This window comes from Prunus avium, chromosome 2 (assembly GCF_965620075.1).
Source record: "Prunus avium chromosome 2, drPruAviu1.hap1.1, whole genome shotgun sequence".
NCBI lineage: Eukaryota > Viridiplantae > Streptophyta > Magnoliopsida > Rosales > Rosaceae > Prunus > Prunus avium.
The window spans coordinates 29,462,712-29,490,704 of record NC_142285.1 but is presented as its reverse complement, the minus strand read 5'-3'; the positions used below and the strand labels follow the sequence as shown (position 1 = coordinate 29,490,704).

Below are 27,993 nucleotides of genomic sequence, written 5' to 3'. Positions count from 1 at the left end.
ATAGGATTGTGTTTTTTCAAATTTACATAGTGGGTGGGGAAATAGAACAGGGGTGGAAATAGTAACACTTTTGGCTAAAATAGCTCATGCGTCACAGCAAAGTAGTGAGTTGCACTTGTCATGCCGTTCTCTTTGAAATGATAGATCCTGAGCCCGATTATGAGCTCGAGGCCTATACTTGCATAGATTGGGCTTTGCTGCCGCGACGACATGCGCGTCTGTCCAACTGTTCCTCGATCAACTCGACCATGTGTTTTACATCAATTTTGATACAAAATAACCAAAATACCTCTACATTTGTAAATTACCAAAATCCCCTTGTATGAATGATAAAAAAAAGGAATCTAAAATGTGGACAGCAGCAACCCACTCTCCCCCAATCTCTCCCCTTGCCTCAAGCTTTCAAATCCACAGTCATTTTGGAGATGAGTTGGTACCTTAATTTGGTGGTGAGTCATTAGCCTAAGATATGAGTTGTAAGGCTACAAGTTGGTTACCTTTTTCTTCTTTTAAATTTATTTCTTAGATCCTAAGAAAATCCAAGAGATAATAAAGAGAGATGAGAGAAAATGGGGTGATTTTGCCACTGCAGCATATAAGGGAACAGATTTGAAGGCCAATCATGAGCAATGGAAAGATGCTTTTGACACAGTTCTCTTTGTGTCTTTATTAGCTGTTGACTTCATCACCTTGAGGAAGGAGAAACCCCCCTGATGCCTTGCTTCTCAAGCTTTGATCTTACCCTCTAGGTCTTCTGACAAAAAAAAAACCTCTTGGGCTTTGATTAAAACCAAAGACTCATAGAGGTAAAATAGCATTAGCACAAACCCACCTAACAACACATTGATGCTAAAATCTTTGCTGCCATTTTTGGCTCTGCTTTCAGTTATTTGGCCCCTCTCCTATCTTTCTTTCTTCCCTTCTTTCCTTGTTTTAGCAATGGACCAATGGTAGTGTTAATTAATAATATTATCATTATTATCACATTTGATTACAATGGACCTATAGCATTGTCTCTTTTTGGCCTCTTCTGATTCTCCTTACACCTAACACCCCTTGTTTTGGTAAGTAGCTTTGGAAAGGACAAATAAAGTGTGATCATCAACTTCGTTTCACTAATTAATGGGTTATTCATTTAGATAGAAAAAATCATTATGTCAATGATCATTTCGTCTAATGTAGTTTAGTCTCCACTTTATCGTACGAGGTCCTGAGTTCAACTCTCCGTTGTTGAATTAAAGAAAAAATAATAATCTATTATCATTCAGTAAGCTTTAGTTTTTTTTTTAAAAGGAGAGTAATTGAATATCAATCTTAAGAGCTTAAGCTATTATGTGGAGACTAATGAATATTATTGCCAGAACAGATATACACAATAAAACATAATTTTTCATACACCAAAAATGGTACAACAAATTAATAACTAAGTTCACCATCCCCCCATTGCATCTTACATTTAGATTACAAGTAAAACAAGAAAAAATAAAAAGTAAACCTCTTCCCTCTTTTTTAGTTCAATGTACATAGTGAAACACGTGTAAAAATTGCCAATGTTCATAGTCACTCTCCTCACATGGAGATTTAGTCCATGATCAGGTTCAATAACCAATCTGAATGCTGGGCAGTGTTGGTATGCAGGGGAGAGCGAGAAGCAAAACTTGGATAAAATAAGAGACAGAATCACCTTCATTTCTGTCATGGCTAAGTGCTGCCCAACACAAATCCGAGGACCAAATCCAAATGGTATATAAGCCTGAGGAAACTTGCAAGCACCAAGAACTCCATGCTCGAATCTTTTCGGATTGAATTCAAGGGCATCAGGGCCCCAGACATCTGGCAGTTGCTGCAACATTGGGACTGGAATCTGAATGTTCGTTCCTTTGGGAATCAGAATGTTGTTGAGCTCAATATCTTCAAAGGCTTGTCTTACAACAAACACTGCCGGTGGGTATAGGCGCAATGTCTCTTGAATCACCATATTCAACTGCCAACATATATATAATGAGAATGAAGTTCATATCAATTGGTATGGAGGAAATCAGTTCTTATTACAGATCTGTATATGTATAGTAGTAACATACTGTTTTCATTAGCAGAGTATGTAAAGAATTTGAACGTGTTTTGAAGTGCTTCTACATGAAGCACTTGTACTCAGTAACTGCTTTTGTTAGTAGAACTTTGTACATAAAAAAAATTTCACTCAAATACAAGGCACATTCACCTAAAAGCACATCGAGCACCTATTGTGTGCTTCAGTCAGGAAGCACTTGAAGAGATCGGCCATCCCAAGAAGCACTTTTATCTATATGAGCTCGTTTGAGAGTAATTCTTGGAGGTCCAGAATCACTTTTGGGGAGAAGCACCCCCCACGTGCTTCTCCATATAATCACTTGTGATTTTAAGCGATTCTCTATAGAAGTGATTATTGGTCTATCTAGAATCACTCCCAAACAAGGCCTATATCAAACGCTATGAAAAGCACTTTTGGCGGTATTGCCAAAAGCATTTCCAAACAGGCTCATTAGCAGAGCATCTTCAATAAGTAAAATAACGTGAGTGTAATGTGTATGGTAAAGGATTGTACTGTTTTCATGCTTCGAAGTGCATCAGCATCTGGAACGCCATCCCTGCAAATTTCAAGCACCTCAGCACGGGCTCGAGCTTGCCACTCTGGATTTGCAGCTAATAACATCAAGCTCCATGATGTTGTGACAGCAGAGGTTTCGTGGCCAGCAAAGTATATGTTCTTGCAATTATCCACTATGAAATTATCCTGGGAGATACCTGAAAATAGGCTATCAGCGTCACCATAATTTTTGGCTCCCTCAAGTATCATTTGCAGAAGGTCCTTCTCATGACTAGCCTCAGTACTGCGTTGCTTCGCAACCTTTAATATCATGGAGTGGATCTCTTTCTCTAATCTCCATGCCTCCCTGTTGTTTTTTGTTGGCAAGTATCTAGCATTTTCGAGACGTTTAGTTTAATGAACCATTAGTGTGACATTGATACCAATGAAGAATTTGGTAATGTGGTACATTAGAAAAACAAACCATCAGAATGCCTGTTATGATGACTAAATTCATAAAGTATGATAAACATCAGCTTTTCTTGTAATATTATTTACATACCTTACACCAGGAACCCCAATGTTTCCCTGAGACATGATTCTCTGAAGAGTTCTGAGCTTTAAGAAAATTTCTTTCCCTTCTGAATAATTACTTCCAAAGCATGCTCTTGATATTATATCTGCTAACAAGCATCTCATATCCTCATCAACTCTAAGGACTGCAATTCCCCCCTCACTTTCGATTTTGCTCTCCCAAGATCTTAACAGTGTGGTTGTAGAGTCCACCATCAAATCCATCATACCCTTGAAATTAAACAGTGAATTTTGGACCCATTGGATTTTGATTGTAATTGAAATCCATGAAATGCATCATAAAAAGCAGCAATAGAAAATGAACATAAAAATTCTAGGATGAGATTTAGTCATTTACCTTAACCTTTTCAAAGTAGAACTCAGGAGCAATAATCTTCCTCTGGTGGGACCAAATTGGGCCATTGGAAGCTAGAATGCCTTTGCCAAACAGCGGCTTACGATCCTGAGATAATATGTAAGCAGGCCTCCCCAAGTGCAAAGATTTGCACAGGCTAACTTCCTTCACCGTTTCTACATCTGTAAGAGTTAATTGCTGTATCCTTCCACTTAAATAGGTGAAGTTTGGCCCTGCCACCAATATGTACTGGATAAGCATAACAAAAACAACAGGAAGAGCTCCAAAACAAAATGAAAAATGTGATCATCTTCCCTCTCTTATTTTTATTTAACTAAAATGAGTGCATTTAGGTATGGATTTTACATTTCTACAGGAGACGACATTATAAGCAAATTAATCTTCCAAAAGTCCAGCATAAGGTGACTAATCCTTGGCTAGCTCTCAATCTGACCTGACTAGACTAAAACTCAATTGGAGGAGCACAATTTTAAACAAAATCATCTGACAGTTAACTAACCGATAAAAGGAAAAAATACTTACATGCCCCGGTGCCACTATCCCTCTCTTCCTATCTCTCTCCCCATGTCACCTATCACATGAGGAGAGAGATAGGAAGAGAGGAGCAGGGTGGCAACCGAGCAGGGAAGTTTCTCTCCAGTAAAAAAGAGGAGGACAAGATGTTTTTAGCAGTACATGCATTTGTGTACAGTGTACCCTTTTGATCCAAAAGAACAAAAAATACAGCTGCACTTTTCCAATTCTAATTTTAGGCCAACACTGTTATTATCATATACTAAAGAAATTAGGCTGACTTAAATGGTGTACCGTAGTCATTTCGCCATTCCACCAGATGAGGGAAAAGGGTTGACGTCAAATCATGGACAATAGTAAGAGGGTGGTCCTTTGAGATAGTACCACTTCTTGTTTCTTTAGCTGCACGTAACTTCATCTCCTTGAGTTTGATTCTGTTCATGTCTGGGATATTGCCCAAGAGAATTGATGAAGGAGAAGGCCCTCTGATCCCTTGCTTCTCTAGCTTTGATCTTAACCTCTTTGACTTTAAAACCAAAGACTCATACAGGTATGCTAGCAATAACACAAACCCTCCAAACAACACTGATAGCATGATCTGTGCTGCCATTGTTGGCTCTGCTTTCAGTTCTTTGGCTCCTCTCCTTTCTTTCTTTCTTCCCTTCCTTCTTTGTTTTAGCAATTAATAAAACTGGACCTTCTCACTCTCCTTACAGGCTACCACACCTTCTGCAGTTTGGAAAGGGCAAATAAACTATATACTATAATTGCAAAGGACAAAAAATCTAATATACTATAATTGCCGTCTTTGCGCTAAGTATTGGTTCGTCCAATTAGATTAAAAAAATTGAAATAAGGAATTTGATCTGACTTTCTAATGTCTATTGTATAATTGGACTTAGAAATATTAATTCTTTTGGTGGAACAAATCTTAATTACTGACCCTTCAAAATTCATGGAACTTATGACCCTTGAAAATGCTTGCAAGCCACCTTTTCCCCCTGTCAATACAATTGTAAGAATATAACAATAGGTCTATCACCAACTGGTATTGGTGAAGTGGTATTATTCTTCCTAATGTTGCAAGATGTCTGATCGGTGCATATTTACATATCATTTTGTACCCTTCTAGCTTATGATTTGGTTATGTTTTTGAGTTAAACTTGTGCTTTTAATCCTTTTTGTGTTTATCTTTCAGTTCATTGAGCTTTAGGTAATAATGAGGGCTTTGGATAGTAAATGATGCAATCCATGCATGTTAGGGCCTAATTTGGATGAATGGATGAAGAGCTTAAAGACAAACTCAATTTTGGCTACAGTCCCCTGCCAGCCCAGTTTCGTAGGTCATATTTCAAGCTTTGTTTCAGCAACCTACATAGCTCGGATGAGGCCACATTCTTCATGAAAGTTGTTCCAATGGGTGTGTAATATAACATATCCAAAATTCAGCCCCATTGGATAAATATGGAGTCTGTTACCTAGCAAACACAGAGCCATGCTCAGGATGGATTTTATCAGCGCGCAAAATGAGTTAGCAATTTGTTTTGGCCTTAACTTCCTCCTCCGACCTTGGATTGGCCCAAATGATATATGGCTGGAAAGAAGACATTCTGAACTTCAAGTTTGAGTGCTTAAAGTCTTAATTTGCTTAAGGGAAGCCCAATTCGTAAGCCCTTGAAGTTGCTGGTCATGCTGACCTCAGGATGAGCTATTATTTCTGGTTGGAAGCTTGGTCATGGTGACATGAAGATGAGCTAGGGCTGCTGGTGGGATTTATTAGTGAAGTGCATCAACCATTTCAGATTTTATAATGGAAGTGTTGTATGCATTAGTGAAGTGCATCAACCATTTCAGATTTTATAAAACAAGTGTTGTATGCATTAGCCATACTTAATTCAGATTTTCAGCTTCCTTAGGCCTATATATAGTGAGGTTTCCCAAGCTTGTAAACACACCCCAAGGGGGGGAGCTCTCAAACACTTCTCTAGAGCTCCCTTCCCTTCTCTCCCTCAAATTCTCTTAGTTTCTCTTTCTAGTTTTCAATTGTTGTAATGAAATCTTTTGTGTTGAAATTTTCCTTAAGTTTTTCTTAGTTCCACTTTACTTTTCATTATGTAAATTCTTTTCTTTAGTCTCAAGTTTGATTAGTTTCCAAGTTTCAATTATGGTTCATGTTCTTATTCATTATGCTTATAAGTTAATATGCTAGTTTGAATGATTGATCACCATTAAGGCTTGCATGTTAGCTATCTTGGTTTGAATTAAGAGTATACACCATGCTTTAATTCGAATTGAACTATGAATAGGAAGAGTATGTATGGACATTCGACAACAGGGATTAGATACATGCTTGGTTGTTTAAATTGTTCTTCTATGCTTAATGGGTTCCTAATGCTTAATTTTAGGTTAGACAACAAATGATCAAATTAGGGAATTAGGAACACAAGGTTATGACCACACACCATGGCTTAATCATACATTAGCTAGAATCAATCCGTTAATCTAATTGAACTTGGGAACTTATCTGCTTGAGTTAGTTATTTTCTTTCTTCCTTGTTTTATTTATTTCCCTTCTTTTTCATTTCTGTTTTGTGTAGGGAAAATGAATTGAATCATTCAATCACCAATCCTCGTGGGATCGACCTCGCACTTACATACGCTATACTACCGAACGGCTCGTGCACTTGCGAGTATCACAAGTTGAGGATGCAGCTGAATCCATTTTGGTGCAGCTGTATCTACGCAACAAGTTTTTGGCGCCGTTGCCGGGGATTGGCAACATAGTTTGGTTCTATTTCTTTTCCCTACTTGTTTTATTTTTATTTTTCATTTTCATGTTTTTCTAGACAATTTCAAGTTTTTAAGTTAATGACGTTAATGGACAAGTTGTGTTTGTAGTCCAACAGAAAAGGACAATTGCCCAACAAGCAAGAGAACTGGGTTTAAGTCCCAGCTTACACAACCCATTGGTGCTTGTTACTTTGAAGCATGAAATTGGATGTGTGTTGATTTTCCTTTTCATTTTAGTTTTTATTTCCTAATCTTTTAACTCTGTTTCAAGTTTTCTATATTTGTTTTAAGCAATTTATGACAGCTTAATAAAAATGGAGAGAGATGGCAACCTCAATCATAAGAATGGGAAGTGTGGAGCAATGGGAGAAGTCGCGACCTCCAAGTGCATCACATTCGACCTAATCGCTTCAAGGGGGAGCATTTCAATCCTTTCTCTTCTTTGAATTCTGTTTATTTCCGTAGTTGTTTTTGCCTTTTGGTCCGCGCAGAGTTCTTTGTTTTTCTATGCTGAATCCAACCATATAAAGAACGTAAAATTTGGACTTACGGTTGGAAAGTTATAGCCTAAAAACTGAACAGAGGTCGAAGCTGAAAAACATAGAAACGAATCTGTCCAAATGGTGATAAACGGGTGATAGAAAGTGCTGTTTGTTTTTTTTTTCTTTGGTTTCTTGGTTTGTTTCTTTTAGTACAACAATTTATGTTGTTTGTTTGAATTTGTTTAGAGTACTTAGTTCATTTTCGTTTATGGTTTGTTGTTCCATTTTATCTTAATTTGTTTTTGTTTCTTATCTTAAAAATTTTAAAAAGATTTTTCATATGAGCTGACTTATGGTAACTCCAGTGAGCACTTCCGTCAATACAGTGTCTAGGAGTTCTATAGGCGACACCTTCGGTGTCTAAGAAGTTTGGGTTTTAAGCGGGACCATTGTGACCCCTCCAACCTTCCCGGATCCCCTGGCTGTGTTTTCTGAGGCCCTTAACTGGTCATCCGTGAGTTGCTTGTATATTTGTGTGTTTTAAAAACAATAATAATAAATATAAAAAATATAAAAAATTGAAAATTGAAAATTGGGTTTTTATTTTTCCTTGTAAATTGCAATTTGGAACTTCTTTGTTTTCTTTTATGTTTTTTTTGTTGTTTTATTAGGTTAGTTTATTTATTTACGTGGTGTGGTTAATTAGTTTATTTCTGAGTGTTAAAAACACATTTTTATTCAAACATTGCATTCAAAAAGATAAAAAGTTAAAAAAAAACAAAAAACAAAAAAAAAAACAAAAAAAAAAAACAAAAAACATTCAAGTAAATTAAAAATAAAAACAACTTCTTCATCTTCATCTTCATCTTCATGGCATGCCTCTGTTTTCTCTTACTTGCAGAATCTGCAGCAGCTCCACATGGTCCTCATTTTTTCTCTGCAGTGCTTCCACGTGCTGATTGGCACAATAGAGCCGCTTCTGCAAGTCCGCCACCATAGCCTTCAAGGAAGTTATTTCCTCGCTCATCGCGGCACACTCCCGTGTTCTCGCCAGCAATCGCATGCCCAAATTGGTAGCCGAGACCGCGTGGAGTACAGTTAAATTGTGGGACTCCTCCACCGCTGCCTTGTCAGACCTCTGTGCCACATGCAGATGATCTGTCGGTGTGAGCTTGTTACCAATCATGCCTCCCAGCAGCGCTGCTCTGTTCGGCATTGCCTCAGAAAAGTTCGGTATTATCTCAGCAAAGTTTGAGGCCGTACCGTGATGATATGTGGAGTTTGGGAAGACAGGAGTTGGAGGAGCCCTTGTCTGGGCATTTGGTGGTGCAAGTGAGAGCTCAAGGTTGAGATCATCAAGGTGAGTGCATGAGGATGCCATTTGTTTTGCTTCTAAATTTTTTGATGTTTTTCCTTGAGTTTGCAGGAAGAAATGCTGGGTATCATCCGCTTGCAGAGGTGTGGTTTAAATAGACATATGCTGATGAAAGAGAGCCAACACCATTTCGGATTTCCCGGGCATGCTCGACCTAATCGCTTCAAGGGGGAGCACCTTTACTTTTACTTTACTTTTCTTTTTTCCGTGTTTTCTGGTGTTTAATGTTTTTGCCCGTTACTTTCATTTTCTAGAGCTTTGTGTTTTTGCTTTTCCCTTTCGGCTATCATCTTTATCTTATTTTAGTTAGGGAAATGTGTTTTCTTTTCCGTTTGTCGTTTTTTTTTCTTTTTTCTTTTTCTTTTTCTTTTTCTTTCTGCAACCTTACTCTTTTATTTCCGAAACAAAATAACGAAAATACAAAAACAACAAAATAAAATAAAAACAACAATAATGCAGTAGGAAATCATTTCTTCTCGATGCTTGGTGTCTCGACCATTGGAGCTTTGAGTTTGGCCCTCTGGCTGTCCTCTTCCGGGGCTTCACGCACAGCTTCTTGGGGCTCATCACTTGAGCTCCCAAAGATCGCAATCTTAGCTTGAGCGTAACTACTCTCGCGATCTGCTTGTTTGCGTTTACCCGGTCGGTCTAGGTCCTCCAGCTGCTTTCGCATGTCGCGAGAATACAACTCTACCATCTTTGATAGGTTTTTATTCTCGTCCCGCAATACTTCTAGCTGGTGTCGATTCACCTCCACTATCCTTGACCTTTCCCTTTTCAAGCTTTTTATAGCACTCTGACAATCTTCAACCATACTTCGCTCCGCCGCCAACTGAGCTTTGAGCACCTCTACCTCATGGGACTTCGCAAGTAGGCGATGACCCAAACTTGCGACTGTTGCTGTACTCTGCACGCTCAGTGCCAGGGCATCGCTCACGACCCGGTTGTCATCCCTTGTCCCCAGAACACGTATATCTTTAGGAGTCACTAAATTTCTAGCCACTCCAATGGCAACATCGTTGTCCAGGAGTATTGAGTCAGTTACTGTCACAGGCCCCCGTGCGGAAGCAAAGTAGGGCATCCATACTGGTGCCGCTGCTTGGCCTCGTGTCTGAGTCGGTGGAGCTAGGTTGAGATCCAACGAAAATGGGTAGTTAGAGGCCATTTGATTTCTCACTCTCTTTTCTTCTTTCTTTCTTTTCTCTTTTGTGTGTTTCTGAGTTTGCGTTTTTTTTTTTCACCCTTTCTTATAGACTTAGTCTTTGACAAACCCTAGCCATTACAGCATCTGAGCATTTTCTGAATCTCCAGCATTCCTTGAGTCCCACAACCTTCTCGCCTTCCAACCATACCCAACTCATTTATCACGACGTGTCTTTTCTGAACGAACGCGTTCAGTAAAGTCTTCGCGCCTTTCCATGAGCCCGTAATTTTTGCTTGTGGAGTCTGCGGCGCCTCTACGCGTCAACACGTGTCTCGCCCTGTCAGTTGGTCCCTTACACTGAACCGAGACATCATGACCCATGTTCTCTTAAAAATAAAAAATAATAATAAAAAAACGTGTGGGCTTCGGATTTCATTGTGGGTCGGGTTTTCACCGTTGTTTAGGTTTCAAGGTGGGTTAACTTTCTTTTGGGTTGGGCTTTCAATTGTTTGGGTTTTGGTTTGCGTAAGACTGTCTGTTTAGGGCTTACTGTTTTGTCTGTTTAGGGCTTTCTGTTTCGAGTGTTTTACTGTTTCATTTTTTTTTCTTTTTTGTTTATTTGTTTGTTTGTTTTGTAATTTTTATTTTTGTAATTATTTTATTTGTGTTTTTTATTTTTTTTTTGTGTGGTTTATATTTACTTTAGTACCTTTCATTTCTTATTATGACATTGCTTGTTCCTAATTTTTAAACATTGAGGACAATGTTCATTTCTAGGTTTGGGGGTATTGGAGTTTAGCATGTAAAATTGGTTTTTCCTTAATTTTATTTAATTTTTTTTTTATTTGCTTGTTTTTATTTTTATTTTATTTTGTTAAGTCTTGCTTTTATTTTGATTTTGATTTTATTCACTTTTCGAACACATTTGATGAGATTGTGATAAATGTTTGCATGACTTAAATGAAAATTGAATTTTATTTATTATTTTTTTTTTTTTCCTTGTAAATTTTTATTGTAAAAAAAAAAATTTAATTAATTGATTAATTTGGCATCATTCTAGCATGATATGTTCGAAACCTTCTTTGCACTTGCCATTTGTTTCATAATTCTCCAATTAAAGGATTTGCATGACCCAAAGAATTGTATCAAGCATAAATTAGACTTATATAACCATAAATGTGAGCTTTTGAGCCTTGTGCTTCATTTCATGAGTGTTATACATATACTCTTATTTTCTTGTCATCAAAGTTGTTGTTTGATCTCATTATTCATTGATTTGGTTGAATACTTAAAAGTCATTCATTCTTTTGCAATTCGATTTCATGACATTTAAGAAATGATATTAGGCCCTCTTTGGATCGTTTGTACCTTTCAAGCTAACCTTATGCATGCTTAAGCATGATTTTCCATTGTTAACCATTTTGAGCCTACATGTAAACCTTTTCTTTCATTTACCAATTATATTTCCTCGCCTTAGCCTGAAAAACAAATATTTACCTTTCTAAGGAACTCATGAGCTTTAATTGGGATGTGTTTTTCATACTAAGTTTAGGAATTGGTGTTACATTTTGAAGGGAAAAAAAAAAATCACACAATTGGTGAAAGAAAAGAGAAAAGTTGTGATTAAGTGGTGGTTGAATGAAATTTCATTTTTGGGTTTCATTTTTGGGCCTTCAAAATAAATTGGTGTTTAAGGAAATGAGTGAATCAATGTAAATGAAGGTATAAGGAGTTTTGATCATGTAAAAGAAAAATAAATTCTCATTGTGATGATTCGAAGTCTTGTAAACAATTGTTTTATGCTCTTATATTTTGAGTTCCTTGGACTTTGTTTTATCCATACCTTTCATTTCTTACTCACCTTACACCCTTGGCCCCATTACAACCTATGTTAAAGACCTAAATTGATCTTAAATGTCATGTGGTTGAATTGCATTCATTTTTCTACTTTTAAGTGTTTGGCATCCTTCTTGAGATCATATTAATGCAAGTTCTTCATCTTTCTATTTCGAGTTAAGTCTTTATGGTTTAACTCTAATCTCATGTTTATAACTGAGTGTTGCATTATAGCCCTCTTCCGAGTGATTCCTTTGTGAGAGGACAACTTTAGTGAGATTTGAAGTTGAACTTGTGCTTTGTATGATTTTTGAAATTGTGTGAAAACTAAGATTGGGGAATTTGTTGCATTTGGCTATCACACTACCACACTTTGAGCATATTATGTTTTGAACTTTGCCGCTTTGTGAATAATGTTTAAAATTGAGCTTTTATTGTTAAAACTTTTGAGTCATGTGCATGAGTCATTTCTCTTCAGAAAATGTTCGGAAAGATTGTTTTGAGTTCTTTTTATTTTTGTAATTTTTTTTGTTTTGTTTTGTTTTGTTTTGTTTTTTTTGTTTTGTTTTTGTTAATGTAATTATTTTTTTTTGTTTTTGTTTTTTATTTTGCTTAAGGACTAACAATCTTTTAAGTTTTCTAATTACCTTGTTTTACAGAGTCAGTAAAACGTTTGTGGGTATCGTATCTGTTAAACCCTCAGGAGACACAACTCCTCCTACTAGGGATGCCTAGAGGTTTAAAGGCTTGTTGCATATGCTCAATGCAATCGAGTTACCTACGAAAGTGGTCTAGTTAACTTCTTGTTTGTTTTTATCTTTGTTTTCCTTTTGTTTTGCTCGAGGACTAGCAAAATCTAGGTTTGGGGGTATTTGATCGGTGCATATTTACATATCATTTTGTACCCTTCTAGCTTATGATTTGGTTATGTTTTTGAGTTAAACTTGTGCTTTTAATCCTTTTTGTGTTTATCTTTCAGTTCATTGAGCTTTAGGTAATAATGAGGGCTTTGGATAGTAAATGATGCAATCCATGCATGTTAGGGCCTAATTTGGATGAATGGATGAAGAGCTTAAAGACAAACTCAATTTTGGCTACAGTCCCCTGCCAGCCCAGTTTCGTAGGTCATATTTCAACCTTTGTTTCAGCAACCTACATAGCTCGGATGAGGCCACATTCTTCATGAAAGTTGTTCCAATGGGTGTGTAATATAACATATCCAAAATTCAGCCCCATTGGATAAATATGGAGTCTGTTACCTAGCAAACACAGAGCCATGCTCAGGATGGATTTTATCAGCGCGCAAAATGAGTTAGCAATTTGTTTTGGCCTTAACTTCCTCCTCCGACCTTGGATTGGCCCAAATGATATATGGCTGGAAATAAGACATTCTGAACTTCAAGTTTGAGTGCTTAAAGTCTTAATTTGCTTAAGGGAAGCCCAATTCGTAAGCCCTTGAAGTTGCTGGTCATGCTGACCTCAGGATGAGCTATTATTTCTGGTTGGAAGCTTGGTCATGGTGACATGAAGATGAGCTAGGGCTGCTGGTGGGATTTATTAGTGAAGTGCATCAACCATTTCAGATTTTATAATGGAAGTGTTGTATGCATTAGTGAAGTGCATCAACCATTTCAGATTTTATAAAACAAGTGTTGTATGCATTAGCCATACTTAATTCAGATTTTCAGCTTCCTTAGGCCTATATATAGTGAGGTTTCCCAAGCTTGTAAACACACCCCAAGGGGGGGAGCTCTCAAACACTTCTCTAGAGCTCCCTTCCCTTCTCTCCCTCAAATTCTCTTAGTTTCTCTTTCTAGTTTTCAATTGTTGTAATGAAATCTTTTGTGTTGAAATTTTCCTTAAGTTTTTCTTAGTTCCACTTTACTTTTCATTATGTAAATTCTTTTCTTTAGTCTCAAGTTTGATTAGTTTCCAAGTTTCAATTATGGTTCATGTTCTTATTCATTATGCTTATAAGTTAATATGCTAGTTTGAATGATTGATCACCATTAAGGCTTGCATGTTAGCTATCTTGGTTTGAATTAAGAGTATACACCATGCTTTAATTCGAATTGAACTATGAATAGGAAGAGTATGTATGGACATTCGACAACAGGGATTAGATACATGCTTGGTTGTTTAAATTGTTCTTCTATGCTTAATGGGTTCCTAATGCTTAATTTTAGGTTAGACAACAAATGATCAAATTAGGGAATTAGGAACACAAGGTTATGACCACACACCATGGCTTAATCATACATTAGCTAGAATCAATCCGTTAATCTAATTGAACTTGGGAACTTATCTGCTTGAGTTAGTTATTTTCTTTCTTCCTTGTTTTATTTATTTCCCTTCTTTTTCATTTCTGTTTTGTGTAGGGAAAATGAATTGAATCATTCAATCACCAATCCTCGTGGGATCGACCTCGCACTTACATACGCTATACTACCGAACGGCTCGTGCACTTGCGAGTATCACAAGTTGAGGATGCAGCTGAATCCATTTTGGTGCAGCTGTATCTACGCAACAATGTCCCAATTCAAATCCCCTCCCCATTGATAAAGAAAAATAACAAAAGAAGTCTAATCCTGCATTGGATAATTGGGTGTCCACTGGGTAAATTATTTTGCAAATTATTGTTTTCTTTTTTCGTTTTTTCTGGGCCTGATGGTTGCTTTAATAAAGTTTAGTTTCAAACAAGACAAGGAATGTACTGAATGTCCTAAAATAAGCTAGGTGGAGAACCCCCAGTTAGCATTTGCAGCCTTAATGAACTTTAAAAAAAAACTTGAACACAGAACAAAATAATGTAATAAGTTAAGAACTGTAATTCTCCCACAATGTATCCTCCTCACATTGCATCCTACATCTAGATTACAAGCAAGAAGAAAGAAAAAACCCTTAACCTTTCCTTTTTTCTTTCAATGTTCACAGTGAACCACCACAGGTGTAAAAATTGCCAACTCTTTATTCCCTACCAAAAAAATCGACCATCTGCAACATTCTTTTACACCTTTTAAAAAAAAGGTCACACTCTCCTCACATGGAGATTTACTCCATTTTCAGGTTCAATAACCAACCTAAAAGCTGGGCAGTGTTGGTATGCAGGTGAGAGTGAGAAGGAAAACTTGGATAGAATAAGAGACAGAATCACCTTCAATTCTGTCATGGCTAAGTGTTGGCCAAGACAAACACGAGCACCAACTCCGAATGGCATATAAGCCTGAGGAAACTTGCAAGCCCCAAGAACTCCATTATCAAATCTTTTTGGATTGAAATCGAGGGCGTCAGGGCCCCATAGATCAGGCAGCCGCTGCAGTATTGGGATTGGAATCTGAATATTCATTCCTTTGGGAAGTAGAATATCTTTGAGCTTAATATCTTCCAAGGCTTGTCTTATGACAAACACTGCCGGTGGGTACAGACGCAATGTTTCTTGAATTACCATATTCAACTGCCAAAACAGTTATACAATGAGTTTAGAATGGAATTTCATATCATTTTGGAAGAAAGGAAAGAAATTCCTATTACAAATACATGTACAGTAACATACTTTCTGAATTAGCAGAGTAATTGTGTGTGTTTGAGAGTGCTTTTGTGTGAAGTGGTTCAGTTTTAGCACTATGTTGGAAGTCTACAAAAAGATTCACTAAAAATCAAAGTGCTTTTCTTGCAATCACTTCTTCAGAAGCACGCATGCACTTTTTGAGAAGCACTTATCATATTACTTATTCAGTAAGCACTTGGTCCTTATGTCATCCCAGAAATCATTTTTGTCAATTTATGTCAAACATTATTAAAAGCGATTTTGGCATGTATTGGCAAAAAGCAAAAAACTTTTCCAAAGAGGTTCGTTCACAGAGTATTTGTGCTAAAGTAACATACTGTTTTCATGCTTCGAAGCATATCAGCATCTGGAATTCCATCCCTGCAAATTCCAAGCACCTCATCACGAACACAAGCCTGCCACTCCGGATTTGCAGCTAATAACATCAAGCTCCAGGAGGCTGTGATGGCAGTGGTCTCATGGCCAGCAAAGTATATGTTTTTGCAATTATCCACTATGAAATCTTCCTGGGAGATACCAGCAGAAAATAGGCTATCTGCATCATCATACTTTTTCGCTCCCTCGAGTATCATTTGCAGAAGGTCCTTCTCATGAGTAGCCTCGGTACTGCGTTGGTTTGCAACCCTTAATATCATTGAGTGGATCTCTTTCTCTAATCTCCTCATCTCTCTGTTGGCTTTCGTTGGCAAGTATCTGTCGTGGGGAATTTGCAGATCTAGTGAGCATGTATATAATAAAACTATTGTACTATATTTACTAATGACATCTCAGACAGACTGCATAGGCCAGCGATAGGACTCACCTATGCAAATGGGTTACCTATGTAAGACACGTAATTGGCAACGTTATAATGTGTTATATGCAGCAAGAACTACTTAAACAAAAACCATCCCCAGAACCTATTATGGTGATTAAATGAATAAAGTATGATAATTTACCTTAAGCCAGGAATCCCAATGTTCCCCAGCTGGGACATGACTTTCTGAAGAGTTCTGAGCTTTAAGAAAATTTCTTTCCCTTGTGAATAATCACTTCCAAATGATGTTCTTGATATTATATCTGCGGACAAGCTTCTTAAATCCTCGTCAACTCTAAAGACTGCCATTCCTCCCTCACTTTCGATTTTACTCTCCCAAGATCTTAACATTGAGGTTGTAGAGTCCACCATCAAGGTCACCATACCCTTAAAACAGATTTGCATGAAGAAATGTTAGCTAGATCGAACGAAAAGCCTTTTTTTTTTCACTCAAGTTCTTTAGAAGGTAGACTATCAAGTTTATGCCTTCGCCTAATCAACACACTGAAGCAATTTTTTGATAACTAGAGTGGATATACTAATTTTAAACAGTGAATTCTGAACCCATTTGATTGTGGTTAAAAGGGATGAAATGCATCAGAAATAACAACAGAAAGAAAAATGGAAATTTAATGATTTACCTTAACCTTATCAGAGTAGAATTCAGGAGCCATAATCTTCCTTTGGTGAGACCAAGTTGGGCCATTTGAAGCTAGAATACCTTGGCCTAACAGTGGCTTGCGATCCTTAGACAGATAAGCAGGCTTCCCTAACTTCAAAGATGTGCACAGGCTAACTTCCTTCGCCATTTCTATATCTGTAACACTTACTAGCTGTATGCTTCCAGTTGAATACATGAAGATTGGCCCTGCCACCAACAAATACTAATCAGGAAGAACGCCAAAAAATAAAAATAAAAATCATCCCCCTCTGTTTTTTTTTTTCAATTAATTTATCTAAAATTAATGTGTCTGGTTATGCATGTATGATTCCAAGAGGAGAGAGACTGAAAGCAAATTAATCTTCCTCAGGCCCAAACTAGACTGGAAACTCTGCATGTTGTTTGTTTTTCAATTATTTTCACATTTCAGAACTCAAAATACAAAATAAATTATGAAATTAAGTTGACAAACAAAACTAGGTTTATTACCATATTCATTTGTCCACTGCACCAGATGAGGAAAGATGGTTGAAGGCCAATCATGAGCAATAGAAAGATGGTGGTCCTTCGACTTGATGCTACTCCTTGCTTCTTCAGACTTTTTCATCACCTTGAGTTTGATGCTCTTCATTTCTGGGATATTTCCCAAGAGAACTGATGAAGGAGAAGGCCCTCTGATCCCCTGCTTTTCAAGCTTTGATCTCAGCCTCTTTGGCTTTAAAACCAAAGACTCATAGAGGTATAAGAACAGTACCACAAACCCACCAAGCAACACTGATAATATCATCTTTGCTGCCATTGTTGCCTCTGCTTTCAGCTTTTCTCTCTCTTTTTCTTCCCTTCCTTCGTTTTAGCAATGAACTTATGGTCCTCTACTAATGGTGTAGACGTTTCCGATACTCTTTTTTTGGTTTTTTGTTTCAATCATTATTACACATTTAATGTTGACAGAACTGCAAATGTTTTTTTCTTTCTTGGGCAATTTATAAGAATAGGATTAAGACATGTTTGTGCAGACCTTCTGACCAAGAACCGTTCTCTATTTTTTTTGGTAAGTGGCACCCTCGGCCGTGCGGAAAAAGAAATAAGCTAATAAAGAAATTAGATAAAGTACTGGGCCGTCCATTTGGATAAAACAATTAAGCAACAATTAAATAAGGAATTGGATTTGAGTTTTCATGTTCATTGAATAATTGAACTCAAAGACAAGATAAGGATTTTGTTGTAAATGCATAGGTGAGAGTGTAGGGCGGTTCAATTACCGCAACTTTTCAATGAAATTGTGAACTGATTGACATATTGCGATATACTATAAAGATAAATTGTGAACTAACTAACAAATTGCAGTATACTGCATATCAATATATCACAATTGTCTGTATATTGCGGTGAATATTTCCACGACACATAACCTTCATTGTCTAATTAAGAAAAACTATACTTAAAAACCACGGTCATCATCGTTAATCTCCACTTTAAGGTAATGAAAAAATAATTAACAAAGGGAGCTGATTTCCCTACTCCCCTTTTCTCCATTACACTCTCTTTTGTTTTTGGGTTAATTGGTGATTTGCCCCTGAATTTGTACCTAGCTTTCAATTAATCCCCTATCTTTTTTTTTAGAAAATTAAGGATGTGGACTTCTTTTTTTTTTTTCCAATTTCCCCCGCACCATCTAAATCCTCAACATTTCATCCAATTTTCAATTAAATCATTTTAAAAATTTATTTTTTTGGGAAAAAAATAAGAAGAAAAAGACAATTCCAACACATCAATAACGAACCTTAATGGCTTTTTTAGGTCCAATTCCATCAATTTTTGTTGAGGCAATTCTTACTTGTTCATCGGCAACTGATCTAGCTCCTGAACCACTTCTTAGACGAAGACCAAGAGGTTTCATCATGCAACATGATAGCGGTGGGCCCTGCTTTGGCAAAGAAAGAAGATGGAGAGAGAGAGAGAGAGAGAGAGATATAGAGAGTTTTCAAGAAGAAGAATGGGTTTTCTAGGTGTTGAATCACCCTATGATATTGGGGGAGAGTATTTGGTTCCTTCACATTCTTCTTTGACATCAATGACCAGACACACCAGTAATTCTAGTTGTTGCTTCTTTTAACTCTCCACCCATTTCCTCCCATCCCCAGTCGAGACCCACCCCCAACCCCAGTTGAAACCCATCCCTAGCCCTAGCCGAAACCCATCCCCAGCCATTGCTCCCAAGACCCAGACCCATCCCATTCCCAAGCCTTGCCCCCCTAGCCAAGACCCATCCCCCAACCCCATCCCCACACGAGCCTGCAAAAATAGAGAGAGAGAGAATTTCAATTTTTTTTATTTTTATTTTTTTCAATTTTTATTTATTTTTAATGTACAAAATGACTATTTTGCCCTCATTTTTAACGGCAAATTGGATGAAATGTTTTGAATTTAGACGGAGGGGAGAAATTGGCCAAAAAAAAAGTTCATATCCTTAATTTTCTATAAAATTAAAAAAAAAAAGATAAGGGGTAAATTGAAAGTTAGGTACAAATTCAGGGGCATATCACCAATTAACCCTTTGTTTTTTAATACTTTGTAATCAATGTTGTTCTTTTCTGTTCTTTATCTTTCCTATATTTTACTCTTGGTGACGTGGCAAGTGAGATACCCATTTTGATGCAGATGTGTGAAAAAAATAATAAAGAATTCTTTAAAATAATATTTTAAAAGGTAAAACACAATTTTGGTCGCTGAATTTAGACCAAAAACACATTTTGTCACCGACGTTTTAATTTTACCAATTTGATCACAGTATTTCATATCATTAGCAATTTAAGCTCAAATTTTAACTTCCGTAATCTAAAATTTAAAAATAGAAAATAAGATTAAAATACAAAAGAAACTTGGAAAAAATAGAAACAAATGATTATAGCAAGCAACTACCGGCCCTATTAGTCCAAGCCACCAAGCCACCACCTCTCTCTCTCCGATTGATTCCGAGGGGTGGCCGTGGTGGTACTGGATTTTTTTTGGGTCATAAACAAGATAATTTCATTAACCTCACCAAAATACAAGGGAGAAGCCTTTAAAAAACCGAAGACAAGAAAGATAAAATCCCCACAGCAATATCAATCGATAAACCAGGGAAGCACAACCGCAACCTAGAAATGACATCGCAAAGGGAAGCCATCCAATATTACCTCAGGGATTGGGGTGGGGTTTGGCTGCCCTTTATTTATTTATTTATTTTTTTGGATCTTATATATATATATAACAAAAGGCAAAGAATGGTAAAACATTCAAAATACTAAAAAATGTACTTGATTAATGCAAATATTAAGAATTGAAATTATTAATTAAATAAGAATAATATGGTAAATTTACACTTTTTCATATTAAATAAAATAAAATTAAAAGAAAAATCAGATAATGGATCCTATTTTTATGGAATACAACTACACCAAAGATAAGGATAAAATAGGTAAGAGTAAGAATAAAAAATAACAAAATTGATAAAAAAAAGTATTTAAAAAAACAAAAGAGAGTGTAAGTGGATAAAAGGAAAGTGAGAAAATCAGCTCCCTTAACAAATACACCAAAGATAATTACCAAACCCTTTACCAAAAAAAAGAAGATAATTACCAAACCCAGAAGACCCTTCAAAATCCATCATCACTTAGCAATATTCTATAGAAACTCCTACTGAAAGACAGTTTGGAAGAAACTTAAATATCAAGTGCCCCATTGAAACAGTCATACAGAGCTCATCTGTCAATGGCTAACATAGACAAGTACTACACTATATTGAATCAGCCCCTGCATTTTTCTTTTAATTTCTTTAAGTAAATATGTATCCTTAGCAAAAAGAAAATTTCAGCAAGTGTGCTGCTGAAAGACACTTTGCTTTGCAAACATAAGAGCAATATTTAATAGGGAGTTTCACTAAAACACCCAAAATGGGGGTTGAAATTATAAAAAAACCCAACACCCAAAACACTTTATAAACACACCCAAAACCCATCATTACACACACACAAGACCCATTTATAAACACACCCAAAAAATATACAATTGTTGATTTTGGGGTTGCTTTTGGGTGTGTTTCTATATTTAAATAGTGCGTGGGTTTTTTTATAAATACATGTCTAGGATTGGGTTTATTTATAATAATCTATATTTAATATATCTTAATGTAAAATTGCAATTTCAATCTCATCTTAACGAGATAAATGAAGTCCAACGGCTATGATTGATAGAAGATAATAAATCATAGTCGTTAGATTCATCTAAAGGTTGTTAGTTAATATCAAATATTCATAAATATTTATTTTAATAATTAATTAAATTATATTGCGGTATACATCAATCTTTGGATTTGCGGAACTGCATTGCCAACTGTAAATTGCGGTCGGTCCAAAAAACTGTAACTTGTAGTCGATTTTCCAGACATATCGATATGCGGTCGGTTTAGTTTTTGCGGTTTCTGGATTGAAAATGTCAACCTTAGGTGAGTGGTAGGGCTCGCATTTAGTATGTTTTTTGGTTCTCTTAGAGCATCCGCAATGAGCTCCCTAAACCACCTCCTTAGACAAATTTTAAGAATGAATTGTAAAAATGCAACTTCAACCATGCTCCCTATCCACCTCCTAAAATAGGGAGTCATTTAGGAGCTCCTAAATCTGAGGAGAAAGAAAGTATTCCTAGTGGCTCCCTATAATTTAATGCTGCCTTATTTAATGAGTATTTCAAACCTTTATTTAATGCTAACTATTTTTTTTTTTTTTTAATAGAGATGGACCAATCAAAAAAGAGTTATAGCATTTATGACTCTCCAAATTAGGGAGTATGGTTGGAGTTAAAATTTTTTAGAGAGCTCCTAAAATAGCTTTCTTATATTTTTAGCTAAATTTTAGCTAAGAAATAGAGAGCATCATTGCGGATGCTCTTACAAACTAACTCAGCTCAAACAAAAAATTAGGCTCGTTAGAAAAAATGAATCAAGCTTGATTGCTGGTATACATGACTCGTAAAACTCATGAGCAACTTCTGTCTTCTTATGAATTTCCTTCTTTAGTCAATTCTAGGAAGTCGCTCCTAAATTGCATCCTTTCCAAATTGGTAGGCGACTTGGGGGTTTGGACTTGAGTGTGGTAGAGTGCAATGGAGGAGGTTATGACTTCCTTTGATAAAGTTCTTCTAACTGAAGAAGAGACCGAGGATGTTAGAGCATTTCCAGCAATGCAGCCAAGGGGAGGGCTGGGGGGGTTTGGGCCAAAAAGCTGTTTCCAGTAACAAACTATTGCCCGAGCTGATGGTGGGACCCAGCAGACTGGGCTGGCCTGAGGGCAAGGCTGACCCTAGTGCTGGCCCGAGGGCAAAACATGACATCATCAGCTTCTTCCACGTGTCGCACTCTGGGCTCTCCGATCAGATTTGTTTCCTCCAATCCAATGGCAGCCAATTTGTGTGCAATAAAAAAAATGAAAAAAAACTAAAAAATTACTGAATTTTTTTTTATATAAATACCAACCAATACTCTTCACTTTTAACACCAAATTCTCATACATTTTATTCTTCTTTCTACTATTATTCAAGTTTTGAAATGTATCTTAAATTTGAAATTTGAAATTTATCTGAAATTTGATTTTTGAAATTTATCTTAAATTTGAAACCGAAAATCTTATCCGATATGAATAGTATTGACAGGTAGGAACCCAAAAATCTTACCCGAAAATATTATCCAAAATAATTGTTTAAGTAAAAAAAAGTTGCGAAAATAACAAAAAAATAAATAGTAGTTGCCATGGCAAAGGGCAACTGCTGGAAACACACATAGCTTAATATGGCAAGGGCAGCCACTATTTATGCGAATAGTAGCTGCCCTAGCCCCCCTTGCCATTGCAAGGGGCAAACTGCTGGAAGTGCTCTTAGTGAGAGGGTGTGAACAATTCTAGGGCCCCTCTTGGTTTGCGAAAAGAATTTGATGAGAAATCATTTTGTGTCCTTTTCCAAGAAAATGGGAAATGGAAGATTCATTTCCCAAGTAACCAAGAAATACTAATTTAGTTCCTTTCTCATGTTTGGGTTGTGTAGGAATGGAAAACAAACGTTAGGCCCCGTTTGGAATTTCTTTTTCACCAAAAATTTGCTTCACTGAAAAGTTAAGCAATTTAAAGTGTTTGGTAAAACAAAACATCCAAATTATTTTTAAAGCAATGGCTTCCTAACAGCAGCTTATAAAAGAAGCCTCTAGGATCCTTTTGAAAGCTACTTTCACAAGAAGTGGAGAAGAGCCTTTAATAAATTTTTTCAATTCCTGTAATACCATCATAATTTTTTTAAATGACATCGTCTACCTTTTCCATGTAGTCTATGAACAATATCTTCCACCACGTCCATCTCCACCACCACCACCACCACCACCACCACCACCACCACCACTACCAATTCCACCACCACTACCAATTCCACCTCCATCATCACCACCGCCAACACCACCACTGTCACAACCTCCACCTCCACGTCCACTTTTATCACCTTATTAGCACATACCATACCACTTTGAACACCATGTCCATTTGAGTCATTATCCACAACTACAATAGTGTTATATTAAAATTTACCGAATATATTTTTTTTGTTATCGAAAAATTTACCAAATATATTGACACTGCTTTTTATACTCACATCACTAAAAAATATTATTTACCAATGTGGAATTGCTTTACTTTACAATTGATTATTTTCAAAGCATAGTAGAAGAAACTTTTTTAAAAAGTGACAACAATCTCAAACTGGCATTTAGTCCCAACTTATATCCAACCAAATAACAACTCTAGCACCACTTCTTTTTCTTTTCGGTGAATCCTAACTGTACTTCTTGTTGTGCATCCTTTCTGTCTCTTCCAATTCATCTCTTCACTATTTATGTCTTCTTCACCTTTTCCTCTCTTTCTCTTCTTTCAAACCGAAAATGGACTAAACCAAATAGGAACTATTTAGAGTCCAGTTGATTTGACTCTTTTAAACATTTTGTACGAAAACCAAACCAAATTGGACCCTATGTAAGTTTTAGTTTTAGAACCGAATCAAACCGATCCGAACCATACCCACCCTAGAAAATAAGAAGGAGAAAAAAAAAAAAAATTAAAAGAAGAAGGGTGAGACACCAAGGACAAGAAAACAAAGAAGAGACAGAGGGAACCTAAGAGCATTTTGCTCAACAGCTCGTGTACCTCTCGCCCCATCCCTCCCTCCCCCAAACCCTAGCTGTCTCTCTCTCTCTCTCTCTCTCCCTCTCCCTCTCCAATCTTCGATCTCTCTCCGCTCCGATCCTCAGGACCTCAAAAGTACCTCCCTTTATCCCCCTTTCAAAAATCTAGGGTTTTATTCAAACTCTCCAACACACCATGGATGTCCAGCACAGAGCTTGACACTCTTCTCTCTCGCTCCAAATCCAAGAGCCAAAATTTACCCAAAAGGGGTTCGAAATTAGACCATGTATAGGGAACGTGGAGGTGGTGGGTCGTCGAAAACGGAGATTGTTGGTGGGCCGCTCGACCGCAAGCGCATCAATGATGCACTGGACAAGCACCTAGAGAAGTCCTCCCCATCCACATCGAGAGCTTTGGCTAATAGTAAAGATAAAGAGAGGCTCTCTGTGCCCTCCACTTCCACTGGTAAATCTCAGCTCGATCATCGTGCTGCCGCTGCCGCTGCCGCTGCCGCCTCGCTCACCAAGAACAAATGCTCTGATGGTTGGTGTCATTTTATTTTGCTCTCTCATTGTTTTGGTTTTTTATATTGAATTATTTGTTTACGAATAATTGGTAACTCATTTTCTTGTCATTTATGTCAGAGAAACTTTGTTATATGATCTGGGTTCGCTCCATGTATGCTGTTTTTGTTTTTTAATTGCAAAGCCCTTTTTTTTAGGACTAAGATATTGGCAAAGTAGAAAGTTCTCACTTTTGCTTATTTTTGTTGAGGATTCTTAGCCGTTCTAAGTCTAACAATTTCCAATTTTAATTTTTTCCCAAATCCAGTCTTTCACACTTGTGGAATGAATAATTCATAAGCACTAAAGCTGTAGAAAAAGACACAAAAATCTATCTTGAATACTTGGATTAGAAAATGCACTCTCATTCTTACATGGTTTGCTTTCAATGCAGAGGAATCTGAAACAGACAGTGAAGAATCAGACGTCAGTGGTTCTGATGGAGATGACACATCTTGGATTTCATGGTTCTGCAATTTGCGAGGAAATGAATTTTTTTGTGAAGTTGATGATGAATACATCCAAGATGATTTTAATCTCTGTGGTTTGAGCAGTCAAGTTCCATATTATGACTACGCACTGGATCTGATTTTGGATGTTGAATCTTCACATGGTAAGAATTTTTCTATGCTAATGGGGTTTTTAGTTTGAGAATCTTAAAGCGACGTAAATATATTTTTTATTCGAACCATTTTTTCTTTACATAACTCTTGAAATAAAATTTATGACAATTGAATGCTATTTGATTGTTGAGTTAGGCCACTGTCTTTTAGAAAGTTTCATTGGGTTGAAAAACTTTTAGTATTTGATGGAACTTAACCTATGCTCCATGCACAAGCATTACTTGGCACTTCTTAAAATGGTTAGTTTTAGTTTTAGTTTATCTTTTAATTTCTCAAACAGTATTTATAAGAAACAAAGAATACAATTGTGTGTGAAGAAGTAAAAAAAGAATACAGTTGTGTGGTTGAAATATAGAAATTGATTTTGAGACAAGCCACAGGTAATATGTTAAATGAGGCGGTGGTTTGTGTTTGTAATTTAGTTGATTGGAGAGGTTCTTGTATGTAAGAGGGTTTTAGTTATGTTCCATGGAAAAGAAATTGTTACAGTTATACTGGTGAGTTGAGTATGAATAAATAGTTTAGGAGAGTACGGATTGATATTAAACTCATGAACATAGTTTGTGAGTATGCTGAACGTAAGAACTGCAGAATGTGTGCTGGCACATTCGGTGAAATATAACCTAAATCAATTATGAAATTGAAATATTGAAATTTAGATTAAATGGTATCACACTGTTTTTTTCTTGATTTGGTTTTGTATTTAGCACTCAAGGTGAGAAATAAAGTTTCTTAGATTAGCTTTTAGTGTGGTTGTCAGAACTAAAAAAAGTCTTTAGTTCTTTGTTATTGTTACTATTTATTTTCAATTTGAGTGGGATATTGTATACTTCATATTTCGCCAAAATTTAATGATTGTTTAAGAAAACTACATATATTGTTATTAGTATGAAATATGAATTCTTAATTCCAATTACATTATCTAAAGTTTTGAGAACTTAATAGAAGGTTAGATTTATTGCCCGTGGTGATAAGAAACATTTATGTCATTTTTCCCTCCACATTCTAAGGTTAAAGACAATTTTATTAAAATAGTGGTACTGATTATGATGAAAAAAATGTATCAGAGAGCCAGTTCTCTGCCCTGAGTGTGCTTTGTTGGTCTTTTATCATTGAGGCACATAATACATTTGGTTTTTGTCCAGGTGATATGTTCACTGAAGAGCAGAATGAGTTGGTTGAATCAGCAGCGGAGATGCTATATGGTCTTATTCATGTTCGATACATACTGACTACCAAAGGAATGTCTGCAATGGTAAGATTCTGATTTATTTTACCTTTGCAATTTTTTTTCTTTCTATTATATCTTGTTTTGTTAGAATATTGACCTTAAAAGTTCTACAGTTGGAGAAGTACAAAAACTATGACTTTGGAAGATGCCCAAGAGTTTACTGCTGTGGACAACCCTGCCTTCCAGTTGGTCAATCAGACATTCCTCGTTCAAGCACTGTAAAAATATACTGCCCCAAATGCGAGGATATATATTACCCTCGATCCAAGTACCAAGGCAGTATCCTTATATGCTTAAACCCTGCATCTGCACTAAAGTTCTTTTCATAGATTTTGCTTTTCAAAGTTGGCTTTCCAATTAATTGATGAGTCCTTATTTCTAAACTCCTATGAAGTTTGACAATAGGAGCTCTTCACTTTTAGCCCTAAGTTCAGGTTCAATGTTTCCATCAGCATGATTTTTTTACCCTTTTAAATTCCAATTGACAGAGTCTAGGATGTTGCTCTCGTGGTCTTAGAAATTTTCAGCAGTTATATTCTGGTGTTGCCATTGGCATGAGGATTAGTGTGACTGTAGCAATCAGGACTGTAGTTCAAGATTAGGCTGGGATTTTGGCGGGGCTGTGGTATGATGATGTCTTGTATGGGTATCGTTTCTCTTTTAAAAAAAAAAAAAACATGTCCTGTATGGAACTGTGCCTAAGCTGATCAAGAATAGACCTTTCATTTACAAGCCCAATATCAGGATCAAGGAATTCGAAAATTGATTTCGTTTGATCATTGAATGGGAAATGGGGAAATGTAACCACTGGGTTTGCAGACATTTGAATATCTATTGGTGGTTATAAATGCATTACTTTTTTTACCATATTCTAGTTTTGTTTGGCATTCTGACTTTATATTTCAATTCCTTGACATTTGAAGATATTGATGGGGCTTATTTTGGTACCACATTTCCACACCTATTCTTGATGACATATGGACACCTTAAGCCACAAAAGGCGACGCAGAGTTACGTTCCAAGAGTTTTTGGCTTCAAGCTACACAAGCCGTAACCACAATGCAAACGGCTAAACTTGTGATGAGATCTTCTATTGACCAGCCTCGGATTCTTGTGATGCTTCATGACTCCATTGGTGAATGGATTGGCTGTAAAAAGTGAGGTAAAATGCAATAGCTCAGAAAGTACTACGGGTGATCTACCATTGGAAATGTTTAAAGTGCAAATTGGCGTATTAGCAGAGCAAATCTGTCTTTGAATTTTAATCTTGAGATTAACAGAGCGCTTGTAAGATTATTTCATTTTCTTTATTGAGATTAATGTGCTTTTCATTTTCAGTTCCTGTTTATCATTCCTTTTACTATGATAAATCATGCTCCGATCTTTATGCCCCTTGACCACAGCTTTCCTGTTCATATATGTAATGTACTACTATCATTTTGCTTGAGGGATGTAATGCCAAGAATGGTAATACTTTTTAAGTTAAATCTATTTTCCATTAGGACTATGTAGTTGGATTGGATTTCATTTATAATCAAAGCATGTTACATTTTCACTTTGAAAATGTCAATTTCTAAAGTTGGGGTAAAAGAGCAATTTACCCGTGATTTACTGTCCGGCGTGTGCTTTACATGACATTTCTGTCTAAATTAGTGGACTTTTCATTTTCTCCTTAATTGAAAGCAAAATTTTCATTGCAGATG

At 36.5% G+C, this 27,993-nt stretch overlaps 3 protein-coding genes across 3 annotated transcripts; 1 reads left to right on the top strand and 2 right to left on the bottom strand.

The window, feature by feature from the left end:
* Positions 1-1,389: 1,389 nt before the first annotated feature.
* Positions 1,390-4,777, bottom strand: LOC110764154 (cytochrome P450 714C2-like). The gene is made up of 5 exons (XM_021967070.2): positions 4,323-4,777; positions 3,498-3,727; positions 3,129-3,370; positions 2,585-2,957; positions 1,390-1,984 (listed from the first exon to the last, which is right to left on the bottom strand). Exons 1-5 carry the CDS (start codon positions 4,636-4,638, stop codon positions 1,457-1,459), a joined length of 1,689 nt encoding a protein of 562 aa, XP_021822762.2. The 5' UTR covers positions 4,639-4,777; the 3' UTR covers positions 1,390-1,456.
* A 9,653-nt stretch (positions 4,778-14,430) lies between these two features.
* On the bottom strand, positions 14,431-18,809 carry LOC110764152 (cytochrome P450 714C2-like). The gene is made up of 5 exons (XM_021967068.2): positions 17,170-18,809; positions 16,661-16,887; positions 16,162-16,406; positions 15,541-15,916; positions 14,431-15,109 (listed from the first exon to the last, which is right to left on the bottom strand). The coding sequence occupies exons 1-5, from the start codon at positions 17,477-17,479 to the stop codon at positions 14,684-14,686; spliced, it is 1,584 nt and encodes a 527-aa protein (XP_021822760.1). The 5' UTR covers positions 17,480-18,809; the 3' UTR covers positions 14,431-14,683.
* A 5,000-nt stretch (positions 18,810-23,809) lies between these two features.
* LOC110764165 (putative casein kinase II subunit beta-4) lies at positions 23,810-27,627 on the top strand. Its single transcript, XM_021967081.2, has 5 exons — positions 23,810-24,416; positions 24,831-25,049; positions 26,205-26,314; positions 26,404-26,569; positions 27,214-27,627. The coding sequence occupies exons 1-5, from the start codon at positions 24,158-24,160 to the stop codon at positions 27,342-27,344; spliced, it is 885 nt and encodes a 294-aa protein (XP_021822773.2). The 5' UTR covers positions 23,810-24,157; the 3' UTR covers positions 27,345-27,627.
* Positions 27,628-27,993: the final 366 nt, after the last annotated feature.

What these genes read in the sequence shown, in the direction of transcription:
- LOC110764154 (XM_021967070.2), bottom strand. Translation starts at nt 4,638, where the DNA reads ATGGCAGCACAGATCATGCTATCAGTGTTGTTTGGAGGGTTTGTGTTA. An exon ending in TCTACTTTGAAAAGGTTAAG is followed by an intron (nt 3,371 to 3,497) that starts GTAAATGACTAA and finishes TTTAATTTCAAG; the next exon opens with GGTATGATGGATTTGATGGT. An exon ending in ATTGGGGTTCCTGGTGTAAG is followed by an intron (nt 2,958 to 3,128) that starts GTATGTAAATAA and finishes CGAAAATGCTAG; the next exon opens with ATACTTGCCAACAAAAAACA.
- LOC110764152 (XM_021967068.2), bottom strand. Translation starts at nt 17,479, where the DNA reads ATGGCAGCAAAGATGATATTATCAGTGTTGCTTGGTGGGTTTGTGGTA. An exon ending in GCAGTGGACAAATGAATATG is followed by an intron (nt 16,888 to 17,169) that starts GTAATAAACCTA and finishes TGTTGGTGGCAG; the next exon opens with GGCCAATCTTCATGTATTCA. An exon ending in ATTGGGATTCCTGGCTTAAG is followed by an intron (nt 15,917 to 16,161) that starts GTAAATTATCAT and finishes TCCCCACGACAG; the next exon opens with ATACTTGCCAACGAAAGCCA.
- LOC110764165 (XM_021967081.2), top strand. Translation starts at nt 24,158, where the DNA reads ATGTATAGGGAACGTGGAGGTGGTGGGTCGTCGAAAACGGAGATTGTT. An exon ending in CAAGAACAAATGCTCTGATG is followed by an intron (nt 24,417 to 24,830) that starts GTTGGTGTCATT and finishes CTTTCAATGCAG; the next exon opens with AGGAATCTGAAACAGACAGT. An exon ending in TCGATCCAAGTACCAAGGCA is followed by an intron (nt 26,570 to 27,213) that starts GTATCCTTATAT and finishes TGACATTTGAAG; the next exon opens with ATATTGATGGGGCTTATTTT.